We start from the raw sequence: 19,936 nt of genomic DNA, 5'->3' as shown, positions 1-19,936 counted from the left end.
CTCGCGCGGACTCTGCGCCCCCGGGGGCCCAAACCTCCTTCCGCCGCCCCCGCCCCGCCCCCCCCCCCGCCAGTGTACGGAACAAACAGGTTTTCTTTTGCAAACCCGGAAGAGTAAATCGATTCCTTCCGCATCTGCCGCGTGGGAAATTTCCTTTCAGCCGCCCCGCCCCCTCCCTGCGCGCGCGCCTGCGCGTTGCCAGGCGAGGAGCGGTGAGGTGACAAAGGGGGCGTGGCACCAAGATGGCGGACTAGCGCGCGCGGCCCTTCCGTCGGCGCCTGCGCGTTCGAGGGCCGCCCGTGCGTCGCACCGTCCTTCTAAGCGGAGCCGGCGCCCGGAAGGCGGAGGCCGTGCGGCGCTGCTGCGGCTGCTGCTGGATCCTGAGAGCGGCGGGCGGGAGCGCCGCAGGGAGGCGGCGGAGCTGCTGCCGGTGCCGCAGGAAGGCGGCGGGCCCGCGGAGCGCGCCTCGTCCTCCGCCGCGTCGCGCTGCCCGCCGCCGCTGCTGGCCAGGATGCCTAACATCAAGATCTTCAGCGGCAGCTCGCACCAGGACCTCTCGCAGAAGATCGCCGACCGGCTGGGCCTCGAGCTGGGCAAGGTCGTCACCAAGAAGTTCTCCAACCAGGAGACCTGGTGCGCGTGAGGAGCGGCGCGTGCGCGGGGCCGGGCCGGAGGGAGGGAGGGAGGGAGGAGGAGGAGGGGCGGAGCCTCACGCCCCGCCCTCACGCCCCGCCCCGCCCCCCCGCAGCGTGGAGATCGGCGAGAGCGTCCGAGGCGAGGATGTCTACATCGTGCAAAGCGGCTGCGGGGAGATCAACGACAACCTGATGGAGCTGCTGATCATGATCAACGCCTGCAAGATCGCCTCGGCCAGCCGCGTCACGGCCGTCATCCCCTGCTTCCCCTACGCGCGCCAGGACAAGAAGGACAAGGTGCCCCGCGCCCCGCCGCGCCCTCCTCCCGCCGGCCCGTGCCCGGCCCGCCCTGACCTGCCGCTGCCTCTCTTGCAGAGCCGGGCCCCCATCTCCGCCAAGCTGGTGGCCAACATGCTCTCCGTGGCCGGCGCGGACCACATCATCACCATGGACCTGCACGCCTCCCAGATCCAGGTTTGGGGCCGTGGTGGGGCGGGGGCTAACTCTGCAGGGCTCTCCCCCCCCCCTCCGCCTGGAGAGAAAGCTCCCTGGGGGCTCTTGGGCTGCTCTGGCCGGTTGGGGGCTTCAAGCCTCCGGCTGGATATGAGAAAGGGGGCGCTCTGCTCCTTTCCTGCCTTCTGGGAAATGGCCCCAAAGCCCAGCGGAAAGGGGGCTAAGGAGCTGCTTCCTTTCCCCAAGGGCTTCTTCGACATCCCCGTGGACAATCTGTACGCTGAGCCAGCTGTCCTAAAGTGGATCAAGGAGAACATTGTTGAGTGGAAGAACTGCACCATTGTCTCTCCTGATGCTGGGGGAGCCAAGAGGTGAGACACCCGGAGCGACTGGGGGTGGAGGCAGTGGTGAAATCCAAATTTTTTTACTACTGGTTCTGTGGGTGTGGCTGGTGGCCGGGGCAGGGGAAGGATACTGCAAAATCCCCATTCCCTCCCTACTCCTGGGGTCAGCCAGAGGTGGTATTTGCCGGTTCTCCAAACTACTCAAAATTTCGGCTACCGGTTCTCCAGAACCTGTCAGAACCTGCTGGATTTCACCCCTGGATGGAGGCTTATTTTGTTGAATGTTTTCAGTCTCAAATTGTGACCTCCTTCAAGGGATGTGGCCAAAATTCATTTTCCAAATTCAGAACACACTTGTATTTTTGTTGGCATTCACTGTGATGTTTTTCCTGGCTCTTGACTTTTTGTAGTGCTAGGGATCAAAAAGAACCTCAGTCAGCAGAGGACAGTCCTCTGCGTGACACCCAGGTTCCCATCTGACCATTGGCCTTTAAAAACGCAGTTGCAGGAGGCTGTTTGCATTCATAAAAGGCTTTGACTGGGAAACCCTTTTGAGAAATGAATTTTCTTTGGCCAGCTGTTGGCTCTGCTGCTTCTTGGAACCTCGGAATTGGAGCAAGTGGGCTCTTCTGATCATGTAATGATGTGCCTGGCACCAAAGAAAATTCATCTAGGCATTCCTAAATAATAAAAGCGGGCTCTGTTGTGAGAATTGCAGGACAGCCATTGTGCTCTATTTGTATGTCGGTTACGTGGGCTGCTGGCAGAGTTCACAATAGCCGTGCTCAGCCTGGTATTTTTGGATGGATTTGAGGTGGCAGTGCTGATAAGAATTCAGGGAGTTGCTGCCATGTAACTGGAAGGCATAAGAAAACCTATCTCTCCACAGAGTGACCTCCATTGCTGACCGGCTGAATGTGGACTTTGCCCTTATTCATAAAGAGAGGAAGAAGGCCAGTGAAGTAGACCGCATGGTGCTGGTGGGGGATGTGAAGGACCGGGTGGCTATCCTTGTGGATGACATGGCAGACACCTGTGGCACCATCTGCCATGCAGCAGACAAGTGAGTATCCTACCAGAGTGTAGGCAGCCATCTAGAGGGCAGGTGGCTACTTCTGTCCTGGCTGATTCCTCGTCGTCCTCCCTGGCCTCATCCTGCTTTTTTGAATGCATTTTTGTGTGCTGAAAGCAATAAGGTGCTTGTGGACAGTAAGGCTATGGCGAAGGCCCCTTGTTTTACTAATGGCAGAGTAGAATGCTTGCTTTATTCAGAGATGAGCACCCAGTAAACACTGCCTTTCTGTCTTCCACGCAGGCTGCTTTCAGCTGGTGCTACCAAAGTTTATGCTATCCTGACTCATGGGATCTTTTCTGGGCCAGCCATTTCCCGAATCAACCACGCCTGCTTTGAGGCAGTTGTAGTCACAAACACAATCCCCCAGGAGGACAAGATGAAACACTGCCCTAAAATCCAGGTGAGGCTGCAGAAGGAAAAGAGTCTGGGCAGCTTGTGTGCTCCAGATAACTTGACTTGTGGCTTCCTCTTCCTTGCAGGTGATTGACATCTCCATGATCCTGGCTGAAGCCATCAGGCGGACTCACAATGGGGAATCTGTCTCTTATCTCTTCAGTCATGTCCCTCTATAATTGTAGATGCTGCTGCTTGGGTGGCTTTTTGAAAAACCAAAATTTGTTTTAAGTTCAGTAGATGTTGCCTGTTTGATTGCCACACTCTTCCTTCTCAGTGTTTGGAGGGGCGTGGGGTAGATCCTGATTCACATTCTCAGCCTGTCCATTGATGGGGGTGCTTTTATGCAAATTAGGCTTTTGTGAAATTATCCACCTCTTTTAACTTGGAGAATAGAACCAGTGGTTTTCGGCATCCACCCTGTGTACTTGGAAGTGTGTGGTGGCTAGTTGTGCAGAAGGTCAGGATTACGTTTTGGTTAGACCTAGAGTGGTCGCTTGGTGCAAGAGTATGCAGAGAAAGGCCTTTCTGTGCCAAAAAAAATGCCAGCATTTGGGGACTTGACTGGAACTTGCCTGCCTATTCCTCCCTACCCCTTTTAGGTCCAGTTCATTTCCAAAGGAACTGGTTGGAGTTTCCACTCCCCAGCCCCCACCCCCACCACCCCTTCCTTTTAAAGTCTTCCCAGGCAGCTTGTGCTCCTGGGGCATTCTCTGTCCTGTTGCTTTCAGGTGTGTCTCTTGGCGCCTACTTTTCTACCTGACAGTTGCAGAAATCATTTCAGAGCAATGGTGCCTGCCTCCCTTTGAGAGGCAAAAGCAGCAGACCATTATCCCCATCCCAAAGGTTTTCGGAGCGTTTAAGGAGAGGAGAAATACGGCTCCCAGAAAAGCAGAGGTCCTTACAGCCTGGGCATGATCCTACGGCACTTCAGCTGGGTTCCGAGCAGCAGCTCTCTTGATTGTATGCCAGTTGCTCTGGCGTGTGTGCGTGTATCTATATACCTACATATATATCTTTACTTTGCTTCTTATTTGGGCCCTTCCTGCTGCCTCTGTTTCGCTTCAGCTGAATCCCTAGGATACCACTGTGATATTTGTGTTACTCAGAACTTCAGAGCAGGAGGAATTAAACTCTTCCTTAAAACTCAAGAGCTTTCTGGATGCTGTTCCCACACACACCATATTCCGGCAAGATTCTTTGGGGCGCAGCACTTTCCACCAGTGAAAACAATAAAGGAGAGTGGGGAGGAATAGATTTCGATATGGGTGAGCATACTCATAGGTCATCCTTGGGACTATATACGAAGATATCTCTGTTGGAGCCGAACATGTGCTGCCTCCTTTGATGCAATGCAAGCTATTTTTCAAATTAGCAGCCATTATTAACTGAAAACCACCTCCAAATTCAATCCATGGAGATATCTTTTCAGGGTGCTGGGGGGGCTGGCAACTGTGATTTGCCCGCATATTCTTTTGCTGCGGCACATATGAGGCAACTAGCCACGTATTCCTTCAAGTCAGCAACTGTGCCACACCAAGGACATATATATGGTATAGGACCGTGATGGCGAACCTATGGCACGCAGAGCCCTCTCTGCGGGCATGCGAGCCGTTGCCCCAGCTCAGCTCTGCTGCGCATGCGCGCCTCCCACCAGCCACCTGATTTCGGGTCTCTGCCAGACATGTGTGGGGGTGGGGCGCATGCAGGAGATGGGCGCACATGTGCCGGGGGTGGGGCACATGCGTGGGGGTCACGTGGCATGTGGGGAGGGCACACATGGGGTCATGCATGCATGCGCAGGGGGCGGGGGGAGAGCGTGCATTGCATTGCTTTTGGCACTTTGCGCCAAAAAGGTTAGCCATCACTGGTATAGGATCTCCTGCTTGAGCAGGGGGTTGGACTAGAAGACTTCCAAGCTCCCTTCCACCTCTATTCTGATTGACTGACTGCCAGTACATGAGGAAGGCTGCTTGTGGAAGGGCATCTCTCCTGGGGGGGAGGGCATGCTGCTCCTGTCTGTTTTATGGGCTTCTCTTCTCCCGGGAGGGACAAGTAGCCATGGGGACAATGGCTGACATGGCTGGAGAAGCTTACTAGGCAAAGGACAGGGCTGGACGCAGGTCTCTTGTCTGCAGAGTTGGGGGGCTGTGTGCCCTCACCCTTCGCAGTCTGGAAAGCACATAATCCAGGAAGGCAGGAAGTCAAACTAACATCCCATGGATGTGTGGTACTCTGCTCCCCTGTGGCAGTAAGACTGGTGTTCCTTTGGGAGGCTAGCATCTTGCTATTTAGGGTGCTGATTTTGCCAGGCTGAGAGTGGGGCACTTGGTTGAGGGAGTGCTCTATAATTTGATGCCTGCCTTCACTTCAAGGCAGTTCAGGCCCAGAATTTGGGTCCACCTAGTTAGGAAGCCTTGCTGTCTTGCAGTATCCTGAAAGGTTCTCTGGGTGTGATCAGGGGTCCCCAAATGGACTGCAGAGCATATCTGGCAGAAGCAGGTGGGCTGTTGCTGAATCAGGCCCAATTTTATTAGCAAGGGGTGAACCAGCTCTTTGAACAGGAGATGCCTCGCTGCTTCACAGGCAGCCTCCTTTGCTCCAGAGGAGTTCGGCCAGAAGAGTATTTCAAGGGGGCTCCCTTGAGCTTGCAAATATGACTAGAACTAACTCCGTTCTCAGTGACAGTCAGTGGCAAAGGAACTGTTCTTATCCCTTCCTCTGGCTGAAACGGAAGTATTGCTGACAAGGCAGAACACATCGACTCTGTTCTGTTGATGTGTTCTGCACATCGAGTTGTGGAGATCAACCCATGCAATCGACCAAGGCAGAACTGGGAGGAAATGGCAGCACAGTAATGGGGTGTGCTCCTTGCTGCATCCTCTAAAAAGCCCCCGTTACCCCTCTAGCCCTCTACGGTCCTAAGGTTCTGGTAGCCCTCCGGACCCAGGTGTTTTCCCTTCGGCAGTTCAGAGTATAGCCTTTTCCACTGTTCTCTGGCATCCCCTTGGGACGGGTCAGCAACCCGCGGCTCTGGAGCTGCATGTGGCTCTTTCATCCCTCTGCTGCAGCTTCCTGTCGTTGGTCGGCACCACAATTTTGAGAGGAGCTTCCGGTTGGGGGTGGCATGGCGTGCCAGGAGGAGAGACTATGGCAAGGGGCAGATTTTCCAGTTGGCTCCACCATTGATAGGGCTTTTGGTTAGGACAAGTAGAGGAAAAAGGACACCACACTAGGAGGAGACACTATGGTGGTGGATCTGGACTTCCAGTCAGCTCCAGAATCGAACGGGGGGCTTTTGGTTAGGACATTTGTGGCTCTGAGGGTTTAAGGTTACCAACCCCTGCCTTGGGAAGCCAGAGATGCTCCTTTCCTCTCAAGGCTGCTGCATTCACTACAGAGTCTTCCATGACACTAAGAAAGTGCCTGTCAGAACCCAACAACACGAACACAAACCCAAACAAGCAAGCGCTGTTGGGACGATCCAGTCTCTCAAAACTTTATTAAGTACATCATTTCAGCACAGAATGAGTGCAGAAGCAGCTCTGGGTAATTCCTGGGCAGTTTAGTATAATTAAAGTATAGAACCTTCCCTCCCCCCATTAATGCAGGTCACATTGTCCAATTAGATGTCATCCAATCTCTTTTTCCTCCCACCCCCCAATCTGTTAGCAAACTGAAGCAGTCAAAACGAAAGTAGCCTGAATACACTTTGAAGTTTGACAGTGCTGTGGGAAGCATCTGCGCCACACCGGAAGCCCCGGGGGTGGGGCTCTCAGCAGGGAGGATGCTGTGCCAGCCAGATGGTCTGCATCTCTGTGCAAAGGAGCAGAGACACGTGCTGAAGAAGGTAAGGGCGTTGGGCTGCTGCAGGGAGGGGGGGCAGCGTCCCTTGGGGCATTTCTGAAGGAAGTGGGATTAAAATTTGCTTCGGGTCTGGAGAGTGGTCTTGGCGCACTCAAGGCTAAGCAGCTCTGGAGAACATGGGACTGGCGGTGTGGTACCCTGGACCAGGGTTGGGGGAGAAGCCGTTCAAGGAAGGGTGGAGTTGAAAAATGGGCCAGATCAGACTAGGGACTGCAGAGGATCTTGCCCCCCTGCCCCCACCGGGAGACTCGGAGGCCTTTGGGCTTCAGCCCTCCTGCTGCTGCCTGGGTGACCAGAGGGGAACTGCAGGGAGGAGTTTGGAAAGCAGCTCAATTTGAATAATTTATTACAGCAACAAAGACATAATTATTCTTAGGGTTTCCCTGTGCTCCACCCCCTGGAATTGCAGTACTGTGACTGATGATGGAGGGGAGACTGGATCCAATCCCTTTGAAGAATTCCCTCAAAGGCCGGGCTTACATTGACTTCCATCTGTTGCCTGAGAACCCTTGGGGGGGGGGGCAGCAGTTCTCCAAGGAGTGGATTTCCCCAATTGTTTTTTTAAACCATGTTGATTTGAAGTGGTCCCTAAGAAACACAGAGGCCAAACCTATGGAGAAAAAAACCTTTTTTAGCCAAAAATGGTTGAGAAGGGACCAAGTTCTAGCATCCACCGAATCCAAACCCATTTCCAAACATAATGCAGTCTTTTCAGACTGCAAGAACTGTTCTAATAAACTTAGTTTGAGGAGTTTCAAAAAACCAGTAGAATTGGTAAGAGCAGATTTGAGTATTGTGGTTAAGAAAACCCCACAGGCTGCAGGGAAAGAATCGGCAACCTTTAATGAAAAAAATATGCTGTGCAATGCTAGCCTGGGAGCAAAGATCAGGAGGTGTAGAAAGGCCCTGAGCATCCACCTGCTCCCTTGGAGTCCTGCTAATTTGACATTTATTATTTTTATGACAGCATTTTGAGCCAGTACTAAAACTTTGATTTTCTCATTATCTTTTGAACCAAAAAAGGCCCACCTGCTTCTCATTCCTGCTTTTGAAATGGACATATTGTTTTTTGCTTAATGAAGGGCCAGAAACACTCCTGCTTGAGCAGGGATATAAAATCAATTGGATTTATATCGTAAAGGGTCTAGTAGACAACTTTGGAACAACTTCAGAAATATGGCTCCAGGAGAAACATCCGATTATTGGAGCATAAAGAGACTGAAGTAGAAGCAGCCTTTTGTGAATAGGAGGTTGCCTCAGCAAAGGTTGCAAAAGAGGGGGTGTCTGTGTAGAGAATATCTCAAGTCAAGCTTCCCTGGCAAAATGCCTGTGGCCCCAATTTCAGGCATAAGGGCACAGATTCCTCTTTATTTAAGGATTATATTTTCATTAAAATTAAAATATTTCCTCCGCTTGGCACCACAATGGCAACTCACCCATTCAGAACCCAGGGCTGTGACTCCTGCATTGCCTCTGTTCCCACAGAGAAGTCCGACGCTCTGCATCGATGGAGGACGAAACTAAGAGGGGTCAAAGGCAAAGGGCTTGCAAGAGTTACTTTGTGGGCGCTGTCTCCAACAGTCTCTCCACCCTGGTATCCTTCCCCATTTACAAGACTATCTTCCGCCAGCAACTGCACACCTTCTCCAGCATTGAAGCGGTGCGCCAGCTGTACCAAGAAGGCTTCCCCCAAATCTATCGCGGCGTCTTTCCACCACTCATGGTCAAAACGCTGCAAGGAACATTGATGTATGGCACCTACGAAAACTTCTACAGCTTCCTCTCGACTCAGCCCTCGGGATCCTGGTCCCAGAGAGCCATAGCTGGGCTGTTTTCTGGCTTCTTGGAAGCCTTGGTTTTCTGTCCCTTCGAGAGGGTGCAGAATGTGCTCCAGGATGGGAGGAAGGTCCAGAGATTCCCCACCACACGTCACATCCTGACCACCTTCTATTCCTACCCTCTCGGGGAGAGCTTCAGCCTCGGCTTCTACCGAGGCCTCAGGCTCATCCTGATACGCAATGGCCTGGGGTCCTCCCTCTTTTTTGCTTTGGAAGAGCCCCTGCGTAGCAGCCTCTCCACTCAGAGATTTCTTGTTGCAATCCCAGCCTTTCTGTCGGGTACTATTATTGCCACTTTGGTGTCCCTGCTGCTCTACCCTCTTGGCATCCTCATTGTCAATGTGCAGTCCCAAGTGGGAAGGCAGGAAACCCTCAGCCTCTTGGCCACGATGACTGAGGTCTGGGAGGCCCGGGGAAGGCAAGCCCGGCTGCTGTACAAGGGCGGATCTCTCATCATTCTCCGCTCAAGCCTCACCTGGGGAATCCCAAATGCCATCTATCGGTACTTGTCCATGGACAGAAGCTAAGGACTGGTTGTGAAGCGGGGGGGAGGGGGCAGGAGGGCCTTCAGTGTCCTTGGAGCAACCTGCGAACATGGTGTAAATGGAGAAAGTGACAACCAGAAGGAAAGGAGACTTGCCCCACATGTGGGAATTGAACAGTATCGGGCGGAGGAGAGAGAAGCGCAGAGCAAACTCAGAATTGGGGAATTTGGTTCTTTGCAGAAATCTGAAGGTTGCAAGCACATCTGGACTAACTTGATTTCATCGGAGCTCCAGAAAGCTCTGCTTTGCTCTCAACTGGATCACAGCGGGCCATCTTAAAACATCTTTTACTTTCCTGCAAGGGCTGGGGGTGGGTGGGTGGGAAGAAATCATGATTTCTGCTCTTACATGCATGTTGCAAGCCGGACATCACAGCTGAATTAAACCCCAATAAATAATACTGGGGGTGCATTATTTGTAATCCTAATGCCAATTTGTGAATGAAGCTTAATTATTAGAACCATGTAATCAATTATATCAGCCAACTTGTCTTGGAGCCTTTGGAGAAAGGGCATTTTTTTTTCTAAGTTAATAATTAATATTATTTTTATAAATTCTCTTCAGCTGAGCTGAATTTTAGTGGCTTCCATTAATTTTGATACTTTGATAAGCCTAGCTGTTATGAGTTAATAAGATGGTTATGCCTGGCCTGTTTTGTTACACCCACGGTTTCCAGTAACCACTATGTCGATTGGAAGCCCATAAGCAGGACAGGTTGGACAATTTTGGCATGTATATTTTATCACCTGTGCCTTTATAAAGTTTCCAAACTTTTGTAGACTTCTCTTTTTTATACATACACACAAGTGCACACTTAACTTTTATCGGCATAGAAAACGAGTACAACTACACGTCTTCCCACAATTCACTAACAAATTGTTTGCAACTTGCACAGGGCTGTCTTAACGCATGTGCCTGATGGACACTTGCCCGTGGCTCCCACGAGCATAGGGGCCCCATACTAATCTGAGTATGTTAACCCTTCAATGCACCTTGTATCCTATAAATACAGCAACTGTATGGCTTACTGAGTATTGCTTTTTCAAGCCTTCTGTATCGCTCAAATGTTTATCATGTTGATTAGTTGTTGCTGCACAGCATGTTTTTGTTTCAACACCGATTTTGTTGGCAATGTCAATAAAATAAATATATGCTTAATTTTATCGATCATTTACATTTTTATTCCTGTGAGTAGTTGTCCTAGAGGCCCCAGTACACTGCGTTGCTCGGGGCCCATAATCCTTTTAAGACGGCCCTGGGATAAGATCATACAGAGTAGATATGCGCTGTCTTGCCGCAATATCTTATTACTTTATTTAGCTTGGCTTTAAGTTCAAACATCCATCACGAACTCGCTACGCTTACTTAAAAACAAATCAACCAAGAAAAAGGCAGCCGAGCGCGGACCAAACTCGCAGGCTCGGTTCCCCCGCTGGGCGGTGCGCAAACCCGCATCTCCGACGCGGAAAATGGACCTCGCCGGCCGGCCCGCTCACCTGCGAGGAAGCCGCGCTTAGCAGGGCAGTGGCTTGAAGGTTGCTGCCGTCCCTTTCCCGTTTCTGGCGGGGCGAGGGAGGCCGGGGCTGCGGCGGCCTCTGAGCTCATGTGGCGGTGGTGGTGGCGCTGGAGTTGGGCACGCTCAGAACTCCAAAGCAGGGCTCAATGAACGCAGGTCCCTGGCTTGGCCGAAAAGCCGGGAAGGCTCGCCTGTTACAGGGGAAGCGCCCGCCAAAAGCAGCCTCTTCACATCAACCCACCGTGGCAACCTTCAGCAGCCGTCACTTCTCTGAACAGCCTCAGGCCAGCCGCCACCCCTCCCGAGCCCCGCTCTCCGCCCTACGGCCAGATGTGCGCCACCAGCTGCTCTCCCGCCGAGGCTCCGGGGAGACCCCACCCCGCCAACGCAGGCTCGCTCGGAATCGGCGGCCGTCAAAGGCCCCTGAATTACAGTTCCCATCATCCGCAGCGAGCAGCCTGCGAGAGCTCCTTTAGCAGCCACTGGGTTCTGCCGAGGGCGCTAGTCTGGGCAGCCGCGCCCTGCTAGTAACCCGGGGAGGCCTGGAGAAAAGGCGCGGGGCGCGCAGCCCGGGGGTAACGCAGGGCGCCGCTGACCGTCAGGCGAAGGAAGCGGCCAGGCCGGGCGGACATCGCTCCTCCGGCACGCGGCCCGCCGCGGGACCCCTAGGGGCGAGTCGGCTACCACGGCGCGGCGCCTCCCCGTTCAGGAAGAAGAAACTACACTTCCCGAGGTACCCCGCGGTCCCGCCGCCAGATATAAGAGGCCGCCCCGACACGCTGGCTCAGAGGGCGCGGAAGTCGGAGGCGGTTTTGCAGGTGAGCGGCGGGGCAGCTCTCCCAGGCGGAGAGGCGCTTCCTCCCTTGCTGGGCGCGGCTCGGCGTGGAGGCCGTGGCGGGCTTTGAGGGCCTGTCGGGTGGGCTGCGTTAAAGCGAGGCTCGGAAGACGGGCTGGCGGAGCCTGGACTGGGGCGAGCGGGGCAACGGGCTTGCTTCCCGCCCCCCCCCCTCCACACACACACACACACACTCCGGGCCCCTGGATCTGGTTCTCCTCCGCCCGGCCCGTCTTGGGGCTGCGGGCCCCCTTTTTTTCCGGGAAGCCCCGCGAGGAACCATGTGGCTTTTTGCAGTTCTGAGAGTATCGACTTAGCTTCCTGCCTGGCCAAGATGTGCGACAAACCGGATCTGTCGGAGGTGGAGAAGTTTGATAAGAAGAAGCTGAAGAAAACGAATACGGAAGAGAAGAACACGCTTCCTTCCAAGGAGAGTAAGTATTTGGGGAGGGGCCCTCCGGCAGCTGCAACCTTAGGCCAAACTCCGACGGGGGAAGGGGGGGAGCGAGGCTTGGGGAGCCCAGCTTTTGGGGACCAGCAACTTCCGAAGCCTCAGGCAGGGCTTTCTCAGCCTATAGTTGAGCCCTGCCCAACCGCGCTACGCCAAGGCGGGAACTGGGAATTGGCCAGCCAGTCTCGAAGGCCAGGGCCCCCTGCCCTGAGATGGGATTCTCTCCCAGTAGTTCCAGCCTTGGCAAAGTATGGGGGGTGGCTGCCTTTGAAATCCTGGGAGGATGAGCTGCCTCCTAAGGAAGGATGAGTGGCCACTGGGTTCCTTCCTGGAGCATCAAGGCCCAGACTTACGCAACTCCTTCCCAGGAAGGAGCTGGAGAGCCAGAGCTTGAGGGCCCCACTTCCAGAACTTGGGCCAGGGTGGGGGTCATGTTGGGAGGCAGCAGAACTAGGGTGCAGTTGGTTACCCAGCAGACCTTGCCAATAGGCTTGGGCTACCCAGAAAGTGTGTTCTCTTCCCCCACCCCACCCCACCCCAGCCAGGGACTAAGGGTGGGTGTCTAGAAGGCGGGCTCAGTGACTATTAATGCTCAAGGTGCTCTCTCTCTCCTCAGCCATTGAACAGGAAAAAGAGTCTGCCAAGTCATCATAGACCACCGGCATGATGATCTCAGTTGTTTCTCTAAAACAACGTATACATAAACTTGCATCTCAAGAAATGCTGCAGCAGCCCATCAGCGGCTGCTACCTCTTTGGGCCTTCCCCCCCCACCACCACCACACACACCTTTCAGGGCTTGGCCATGCCCTCTGCTTCCATCACAGAAGAAAATATAATTCACAGGAAATTTCTGGGGTTTGCCCAGTATGATTCTCATCGTTTGCCTTTCTTGTCAGATGGGGTGATTTCATCAGTTAAATCCTAATTAGTAAAATTGTTTGTGATTGGTTTTGCAACTTTAATTTCCAAGAAATGGAAAGAAAAATCTATTAAAATTTTTAAAATGAATTACCTCATGACTGTCTCTTGTGATTCCTCCCCAGAGCCCCCAGGTTTTGAAGGCATCTTGCTGGGGACTTTTTATATCCATTTGGCCCAGTCTGTGCTGTGAGTTGAGAGACAGTGGTACTTTTGAGGGGGGGGGGGCAGAAGGGTGGAAGAATCTGGGACCAGCATCTCTGCCTCTTCCTGGCGGAGACATCATCTTTGGGGAAGTCAAAGGTCAACCTGAGGGATCAGGTGAGACAATCCTACTACAGTTCTGGGAAAACAACTGCAAGTAGCCACTGGTCCAGGCTCAGGGCTTTGAGAAGGTAAATTGAGTCTAAGCCAATCCTGAATAGGGAATGTAAGGTTAAGAGACAGGCAGAGACAGGTTTTAGAAACAGAAAGAGAGCTACTAGCTTGCAGCTTGAGGGCTTCCAGAGGTGGCCTTTCATATTCTGACTGGCAGAAGATGTGGTATGTTTGCAGAGCAGTGCAAGAGGGCATCTTTGTAGCCAGAAGGAAAAGATCAACAAACACTCAGATTGAGAGCTGTGGTCTTCTAAAGAGGCCTCAGTGTTTCTTAGATACTCAGATGGCAATTTACACTGATGAAAGAAAACTAACATCCACAGGAAACAGTAATAATTGAGTGCCAACACAGCAGTGAATTTTGGAGGCACCACTTCTGAGCTAACCACCCGTTTCTGTGCAGACACACTTGCTAATAGCGGAAGGATTTGCGGAGATGCCAAAAGCCTGAAGAAAGAGGAAGGGAGCAAAACCTGCAACTTCCCCTCAGCGCTTTAGGCAAGAAAGTTTGTTTTGGGTGTGCCTTCCTCAGATGGGAGCAGCTTGAGGGAAGGCAAACTACAGGAAAAGCTACTTGCACTGAAAGCTTCACCCAAGACAAGAGCATCTGGGAAGGTTGGCGGCAGCCCTGCAGCCTCTCTCCTCGAGAAGGGTGTACAGCTTTAGAAAAGCAAAGCAGAGAAGAGCCAGACATTTCCCTAAACTATGGTCACCCTGCAGATGGGTCAGAACTCCTGGGGCCTCTGTGGTCAGGGCTATTGTGCGTTGGTGCTAGTTTGTTCAAGGAGGAGGCAGGCATCAGCCAGAACTCGGCACAGCAGCTGAGTGTTGGATCCCTGGGACTTGCCCCCAACAGGGTGGGGACACAGACGGGCATGCCCAAACCAAAATCCATGTTCTGCTCAGACATGTGTCCTGATTTAGTGCACAGGAAAAAGGGGTGGGCGGTTCCGAGGAGGAGAAAAATTGCCAGCTAGACTCCTCCCAGCCTGGGACAGGCAATTAGGGACATGTAGCCACTCCCCTCCTCTCCTTGAGGGCAGAGCTGGCCCCCACCTCCATCCTTCCAGCAGCCTTCAACCTGACCAGCCACAAGAGGAGCCTCAATCTCCATCTAAACATGGACAATTTTGCATGCAACTCCTGGAGCCAGAGTTATGGTAGAACCTTGGGAGGAGAAAAGCTACTGGATTTCCTGCTCCTTAGTAATTCACTGGTGCATTTTAGGAACTCAGGGACACTTTGGCTGCCTCTTCAGTAGGAAGCAGAAGCCCCATTTCCACATCCTGGCTACAAACAGCCCATTTCCTCTTGCACCGCTGCACTGGTTCACTTGTGCTGGGAGATCAGAATGATTCTCAGCAGGATCTGGGTTCCATAGGAAAGAGCACACTGCAGTTCAGTCTTGGAAGTTCAGCCAGCTAAAAGGGGTTTGGGAACAGCTGTTTCCACACAGCACAGAGCTGGTCTGCATTTACTCCACTTTGGCCAGTGCTTACTCTTAAGGATGGGGCGAGGCCACCTGGGAGAAACCCAGCCTATGTAGTTAATTTAGGTCTGTGATCTGCATATGTTCAGGAAGCATGTGCCTTCAGGAACCATGCCGAACTGCTCCACAAGGCCGTCAGGGTTTGCTGTGGCCGTTAGAGAAATGCAGCTGCCTGGAAGCCGTGGGGACCCCTGGCTGCAGCAGCCTGCTGACCCCACCCATCACGCTTCACCACCAGAATACTCCAAAGTGCCCCTTTGCAGGCCCTGCCCTGCCAGTAGCTGTTTGCTTTCCAGGTGTGGGCTTCAGCTAACAAAATGTGCCTCAGACTAGGGCAAGGCCTGCCTCCTTCCTGCTCTGCTCCCCAGTGGAAGGTCAGGAGTGGGAATGCAGAACAAAGCGATCCGACAGGTCCGGGCTAGCTCGACAAGGGAGACGTCACCAGCTGGGACACGCTGCCTTTTTCTGTATTGCCAGCCAAGCGTTTTTCTGAACGCCACAAGAGGAGGCCCCAGAGCAGAGCCAACCCCGCCTCTTCCCCCTGGAAGACCGACTGGGAGGGAATTATCCGGCGGCCCCAGGCTTCGCTCTGTGCTCCGACACATAACTGGGAGATGGAAAGCTACCTACAGCGACGCCACTCACGGCCGCCGGCCTGAACTTCCTCCCTTGCAGAGCTGAGCGCGGTTGGAAGCCGCGGGGTTGCAGTGGAAGAAAGGAGCTGCCGCGGCTCAGTCTTCGCTCGACATGTTGGTCCAGGCGGAGCCTCCAGCTCCAGGAACCTCATTCTCTGCAGCCGAAAAGCCGCGCTGGCTCCGGGCCCCGCTCAAGGCAGGGAGCTGCTTGAAGGGAGGCGACGGGTCCGCATAGCTAGGCGGGAGGGAGATGCTTTTTCCACACCTGGCCTCGCGCCGCCCCCATTCCGCGGGCGGCCCTTCTGGAACTCCGCCAACGCTCGCCGGGGAGGGTCGGAGCCGCCCGGTGGCACCGTTGCCTGGCTCCCTTGGCGCGAAGCAGGGCAGGGCGCCCTTTCGCTGGAGGCGCAGCCGCCGCCCGAAGCCGCTGGGCGGACTGTGCCCGGGAGCCGCGTGCCGCGAGCGCATGCGCACAAGAGATGTCAGGCTCCAGAAGGCTGTTGCGGGCCGGCTAGGCGTGCGGAAGCTACGGAGTGGCGGGTTCGAGCCCAGCCCGGCTGCGGGGCAGGTGCTCTGGGACGAGCCACAGCCTACTGGTGAGGAAGACGTCGGGTGGGGACGGAGAAGCGTCTTCCAGCCCCGCAGCTTTCCGCCGGCGGGTCAGGGTTGGCTGCCTACCCGCTGCTGCCGGGCAGAGATGCCTGGGGCATAACAGAGGATGCCAAGGCGCGTCGGCTGGCCTTGGCCATCCCCCCTGGGACCCTCGGCCGCAGCGCCGCCTTCCCCCCCCCGGCCCAGATGCAAGCCCCGGACGCCCCCAGGCAACAGCTGGGTGGCGTCGAGGCGCTTGGGCCCCTCAGAAGGGATTTGCGGGGAAGTCAGAAGGGCAGGGCGGAGCGGCTCTGGGCGCGGGCCTCCCAGCTTGTAGCTGGCTCTGGGGCGCGGGCCTGGGCTTGCGGGGCGCCCGGCCGACTGGCTCCTCGGCGCAGGTATTTGGCAAGCACCGCCCAGGTCCAGCGACAACTAGACAACTGGCTAGGTGGCTCAGCGGCTAAGATGCCGAGCTTGTCGGTCGCCGGTTCGAACTTCGAATCCTAGTATAGGTCTCCTGCGTGAGCAGGGGGTTGGACTAGATGACCTCCAAGGTCTCTTCCAACTCTGTTCCTGTTATCTGTTACTTATCTGATTGGCCTTCCCCTGAGGCTCTTCCGGACTTCCAGATGAAATCCTGAGACTTGGCAGGAAGCCCTTCCGCAGGCCAGCCAGGTTGTCTGAGCCGGGGAGAGCTGAAGCCAACAGGCCAAGGTGCCTCAGACCTGCCAATCAGGGAAGGACTAAAGCCAGCTGTGGGTTGGGCTCCTGGGAGTTGGCCCTGCCCGCCCCACCTCTGCCAGCCACAAGCACTGGCTCCTCTTCTTCCAGCCCAGCTCCCAGGTTGGAAGGAGACTGCTTGGTGCCCAGAAAAGTGTGATTCTGAGCCAGGGACATCCTGCCTGCCTCCTCCAGGGAGCTGGGCCTGGCACCCGCCTGCTAACACTGTGCTCTGCTCGTTTCCAAGCTTGCTGCTGCCGGAGCCATCATGAGCGGGAAGTCTCTACTGCTGAAAGTCCTCCTCCTGGGCGACGGGGGAGTCGGCAAGAGCTCCCTCGTGAACCGCTATGTCACCCACAAGTTTGACTCCCAGGCCTTCCACACCATTGGAGTGGAGTTCCTCAACCAGGACCTGGAAGTGGACGGACGCCTCGTGACTCTCCAGATTTGGGACACGGCAGGACAGGAGCGCTTCAAGAGTTTGCGAACACCCTTCTACCGTGGTGCAGATTGTTGCCTCTTGACCTTCAGCGTTGATGACCGCCAGAGCTTCGAGAACCTGGGCCACTGGCGGAAGGAGTTCGCCTGCTACGCCAATGTCAAAGATCCAGAGCACTTCCCCTTTGTGGTGCTGGGCAACAAGGTGGACAAGGCAGAGAGGCAGGTGGCAGCAGAGGAGGCCCGGGCATGGTGCTTGGCACATGGTGACTACCCTTACCTGGAGACAAGTGCCAAGGATGATACAAATGTGGCGGTGGCTTTTGAGGAAGCAGTGAGGCAGGTGTTGGCCTTGGAAGAGCAGCTGGAGCACTGCGTCCTGGGCCGCACGGTCGATCTGCACCGCAGTGCCAAGCCAGGCTCTTCGTGTTGCTGAGAGGTGCCAGACTAGAACTGGCTGCTGTTTACAGAGGGAGGAAGGGGAGAGCAACCCAAGGGGGACAGAGGGACCTTAGCTTTTCTCTTTAGCCCACTGAGCCCTTCACGGGTTGAACTGCCCTAGAGTAGCACCTCAGCTTCCTGATCGTGCAGTGTGGGATTGGGCTCTTGCGGAGGGCACTTCCTGTTCCCTCTCCTCTCCCCCTGCCCTGTGAGTTGTAGAGCCATGGGGTCAGAGCCCTTTGTCTGTCCCATATCCCTCAGCTCCTGAGCAGGACCAGGGAGAGCGAGAATTGCTGGGGCTGTTGCACAGTCACCTTGTGGCAAGCAGACTGAGTCCTGTGGGACTTTCTGGCCAAGATGCCTTGTGCTGATGGGGGGCAGGGATCAAATGGGTGGGGGAGCTGAGCAGAATCAGCCCATCTCTATGGCTACTGTTAGTGCCAAGCAACAAGAGGCCTCTGTGCTCCCTCTTCCACCTCTCCTGCCTTTGCTCCTGTTGATTTCCCTGGTGGTTGCTGCAGGTGCCGCACCGGGAAGTGGTGGATAAGCCTCACTTTGATTTAGGAAGCAGATGGCTCTGAATTCAATCTGTGGGGACAGAGACTGTTAACTTGGCTAGCATATATGTAGGTGTGTATGCTTAAACTCAGTGAAGTGTGGCCCATGTATGTGGCCATGTCTGATTAGAACAAAAGTCAATACCATTCCCTCCATTCTGCTTTGGGAGGGCGCGGGGGTGGGTGGGCAGAAAACTGGCCAAATTGTGCATCTTCAACAGTTGCACCATTCATGGGGAAGTTCTTAGCTCTCCAAGGTTGCAGATGCCTGGCCTCTTTGGCAAGGGAGGCCGGGGTCCTCAGAAGTACACTTTCTGTGCTGAACAAATGCTGGAAGAGCTCTGTCCCCCTCAGGCTGTTCTGGAAATGAGCACCTCCCACCGCCTAGAAAAATGGGTATAGAAAAAAGGCCAGCTGCTCCTGGGGGCTTTTGGCCAAAGAACTCAGCCCACGAGAGCACCTTGTGACACCTTGCTGGCTTGCCATTCATGTTCCCAATCACAGGCAATCGCCCTTCTCCTACTAGCCACATTCTGACCATTCCCCCACTGTCTTTGGGGTTCAGCAGAGGTGGCTTCAGGAGCAGGGCAATTGCAGGTGTGGCAAAAGCCTTGAGTTAATTTTGTGCATAGACCTATGATAAGAGAAGCCCCAGGCCAGCTGCATCTGACGGGGTGTTCCAAGAGGGGGTGTAATAGAGGTAGCTTTTCTGACAACTGAATGAAGAAGGGAAAGCTGCCAAGCACATGAAAAGAGTGGTGTGTAGTCACACCTCCCAAGTGTGTTCTTTGTGTCTTTTGCGACAAGATTAATACATGTAAGGGAGAGTCCAAATGCAGTAACTTTTTCATTCATTTCAAAGGAAAATGTACTCCTAGTGTTACAAGCATGATTATTTTTTCAAAGCTGTCTCCAGAGAGAGTCGCATCAGTCTGTTGCAGCCAAACCAAGCCAGTAGCACTAATAAACATGGGTTTCAAAACGATCTTAAAAATGGCAAGTTCATTATCACATCAGAAAAGAGCCTGCTTTGCCCAAACCGTCTTGCCTTCCTGCGCATCTCACCCTGCCCGCTGACGAAGACACTTGATCTGAAAAAGTGGGCTCTGGTTCCTCTGCCTGCCTGGCATTACAGGGCACCCTGTTGACTCTTCTCCTTACCAGGCAGCCTCTTCGAAAGCCTGCAAGAAAGCTGGTGTATTGTTCACATTTTCTCCTTGCTGGCCCAACAGCAGCTCTTCCAGTTTTCTCCTTGAATATCTGGGGTTGCTATAAGTCAGGTAGTCGTGAAGCGGCAGTGTAAGAAGGCAACAGAGAAATGTATTTTGGGGCAGCAAACGGTGATTATATCCACAGGATGTCAGTTTTCATGCTGTTTTGCCCATTTAAAAAAACAGTGGAGATGTTATGTTCAGAGCAGTGGTGAAATCCAAATATTTTTACTACCGGTTCTGTGGGCGTGGCTTGGTGGGCGTGGCTTGGTGGGCGTGGCAGGGGAAGGATACTGCAAAATCTCTATTCCCACCCTACTCTGGGACCAGCCAGAGGTAGTATTTGCTGGTTCTCTGAACTGCTCAAAATTTCCGTTACCGGTTCTCCAGAACCTGTCAGAACTTGCTGGATTTCACCCCTGGTTCAGAGCACATAACAAGTCCCTCAGAATTTGTCAGCAGTTACAGGTCTCCTTCCTCCTGATGGAGACTTGGGAACCTGAAAGCTGACTAAAGGAGGGTGGGACGTTCTGACCCACTTTACAGAGTGGCTCAACCGATGAAGTTAAACCAGGCCTTAAGGGACTGAATGATCCATCCAACC

At 54.1% G+C, this 19,936-nt stretch overlaps 4 protein-coding genes and 1 long non-coding RNA gene across 8 annotated transcripts; 4 read left to right on the top strand and 1 right to left on the bottom strand.

Moving 5' to 3' along the window:
• The first annotated feature begins 163 nt into the window (after positions 1-163).
• On the top strand, positions 164-4,051 carry PRPS1 (phosphoribosyl pyrophosphate synthetase 1). Of its 2 annotated transcripts, XM_034441807.3 has the most exons (7): positions 164-633; positions 749-932; positions 1,011-1,109; positions 1,335-1,459; positions 2,322-2,495; positions 2,748-2,907; positions 2,987-4,051. In XM_034441807.3, exons 1-7 carry the CDS (start codon positions 512-514, stop codon positions 3,077-3,079), a joined length of 957 nt encoding a protein of 318 aa, XP_034297698.1. In that variant the 5' UTR covers positions 164-511; the 3' UTR covers positions 3,080-4,051. The 2 variants fall into 2 exon arrangements, with proteins under 2 accessions (XP_034297698.1, XP_087733787.1); XM_087877661.1 differs by having other exon boundaries at positions 221-633; positions 749-1,109.
• Positions 4,052-6,369: 2,318 nt separating this feature from the next.
• LOC117679661 (uncharacterized) lies at positions 6,370-10,762 on the bottom strand. The gene is made up of 3 exons (XR_004595431.2): positions 10,647-10,762; positions 8,204-8,287; positions 6,370-7,377 (listed from the first exon to the last, which is right to left on the bottom strand). It is a non-coding gene; the product is annotated as an uncharacterized LOC117679661 (long non-coding RNA).
• Positions 6,611-10,313, top strand: SLC25A53 (solute carrier family 25 member 53). 2 transcript variants are annotated; one of them, XM_034441801.2, is made up of 2 exons: positions 6,611-6,750; positions 8,253-9,455. In XM_034441801.2, exon 2 carries the CDS (start codon positions 8,275-8,277, stop codon positions 9,130-9,132), a length of 858 nt encoding a protein of 285 aa, XP_034297692.2. In that variant the 5' UTR covers positions 6,611-6,750; positions 8,253-8,274; the 3' UTR covers positions 9,133-9,455. The 2 variants fall into 2 exon arrangements, with proteins under 2 accessions (XP_034297692.2, XP_087733790.1); XM_087877664.1 differs by having other exon boundaries at positions 6,652-6,750; positions 7,791-10,313.
• A 581-nt stretch (positions 10,763-11,343) lies between the features above and the next one.
• On the top strand, positions 11,344-12,962 carry LOC117679660 (thymosin beta-15A homolog). The gene is made up of 3 exons (XM_034441805.3): positions 11,344-11,484; positions 11,799-11,935; positions 12,569-12,962. Exons 2-3 carry the CDS (start codon positions 11,836-11,838, stop codon positions 12,604-12,606), a joined length of 138 nt encoding a protein of 45 aa, XP_034297696.1. The 5' UTR covers positions 11,344-11,484; positions 11,799-11,835; the 3' UTR covers positions 12,607-12,962.
• A 2,283-nt stretch (positions 12,963-15,245) lies between these two features.
• RAB9B (RAB9B, member RAS oncogene family) lies at positions 15,246-19,115 on the top strand. 2 transcript variants are annotated; one of them, XM_087877669.1, is made up of 2 exons: positions 15,246-16,033; positions 16,933-19,115. In XM_087877669.1, exon 2 carries the CDS (start codon positions 16,954-16,956, stop codon positions 17,557-17,559), a length of 606 nt encoding a protein of 201 aa, XP_087733795.1. In that variant the 5' UTR covers positions 15,246-16,033; positions 16,933-16,953; the 3' UTR covers positions 17,560-19,115. The 2 variants fall into 2 exon arrangements, with proteins under 2 accessions (XP_087733795.1, XP_087733796.1); XM_087877670.1 differs by having other exon boundaries at positions 15,247-15,970.
• The last annotated feature ends 821 nt before the right edge of the window (positions 19,116-19,936 follow it).

The sequence above is a fragment of the Pantherophis guttatus genome, chromosome 12 (genome assembly GCF_059756535.1).
Source record: "Pantherophis guttatus breed Tessera chromosome 12, ASM5975653v1, whole genome shotgun sequence".
In the NCBI taxonomy this organism is placed as follows: domain Eukaryota; kingdom Metazoa; phylum Chordata; class Lepidosauria; order Squamata; family Colubridae; genus Pantherophis; species Pantherophis guttatus.
Note: the sequence above shows the minus strand (reverse complement) of the source record. Positions and strands in the feature narration are given on the sequence as shown.

Excerpts from the sequence above, each read along its gene's own strand:
- PRPS1 (XM_087877661.1), top strand. The coding sequence starts at position 512 with ATGCCTAACATCAAGATCTTCAGCGGCAGCTCGCACCAGGACCTCTCG. Across the intron at positions 634-748 it reads TTCTCCAACCAGGAGACCTG|CGTGGAGATCGGCGAGAGCG; the intron begins GTGCGCGTGAGG and ends GCCCCCCCGCAG. Across the intron at positions 2,908-2,986 it reads AACACTGCCCTAAAATCCAG|GTGATTGACATCTCCATGAT; the intron begins GTGAGGCTGCAG and ends TCTTCCTTGCAG.
- SLC25A53 (XM_087877664.1), top strand. The coding sequence starts at position 8,275 with ATGGAGGACGAAACTAAGAGGGGTCAAAGGCAAAGGGCTTGCAAGAGT.
- LOC117679660 (XM_034441805.3), top strand. The coding sequence starts at position 11,836 with ATGTGCGACAAACCGGATCTGTCGGAGGTGGAGAAGTTTGATAAGAAG. Across the intron at positions 11,936-12,568 it reads CACGCTTCCTTCCAAGGAGA|CCATTGAACAGGAAAAAGAG; the intron begins GTAAGTATTTGG and ends CTCTCTCCTCAG.
- RAB9B (XM_087877669.1), top strand. The coding sequence starts at position 16,954 with ATGAGCGGGAAGTCTCTACTGCTGAAAGTCCTCCTCCTGGGCGACGGG.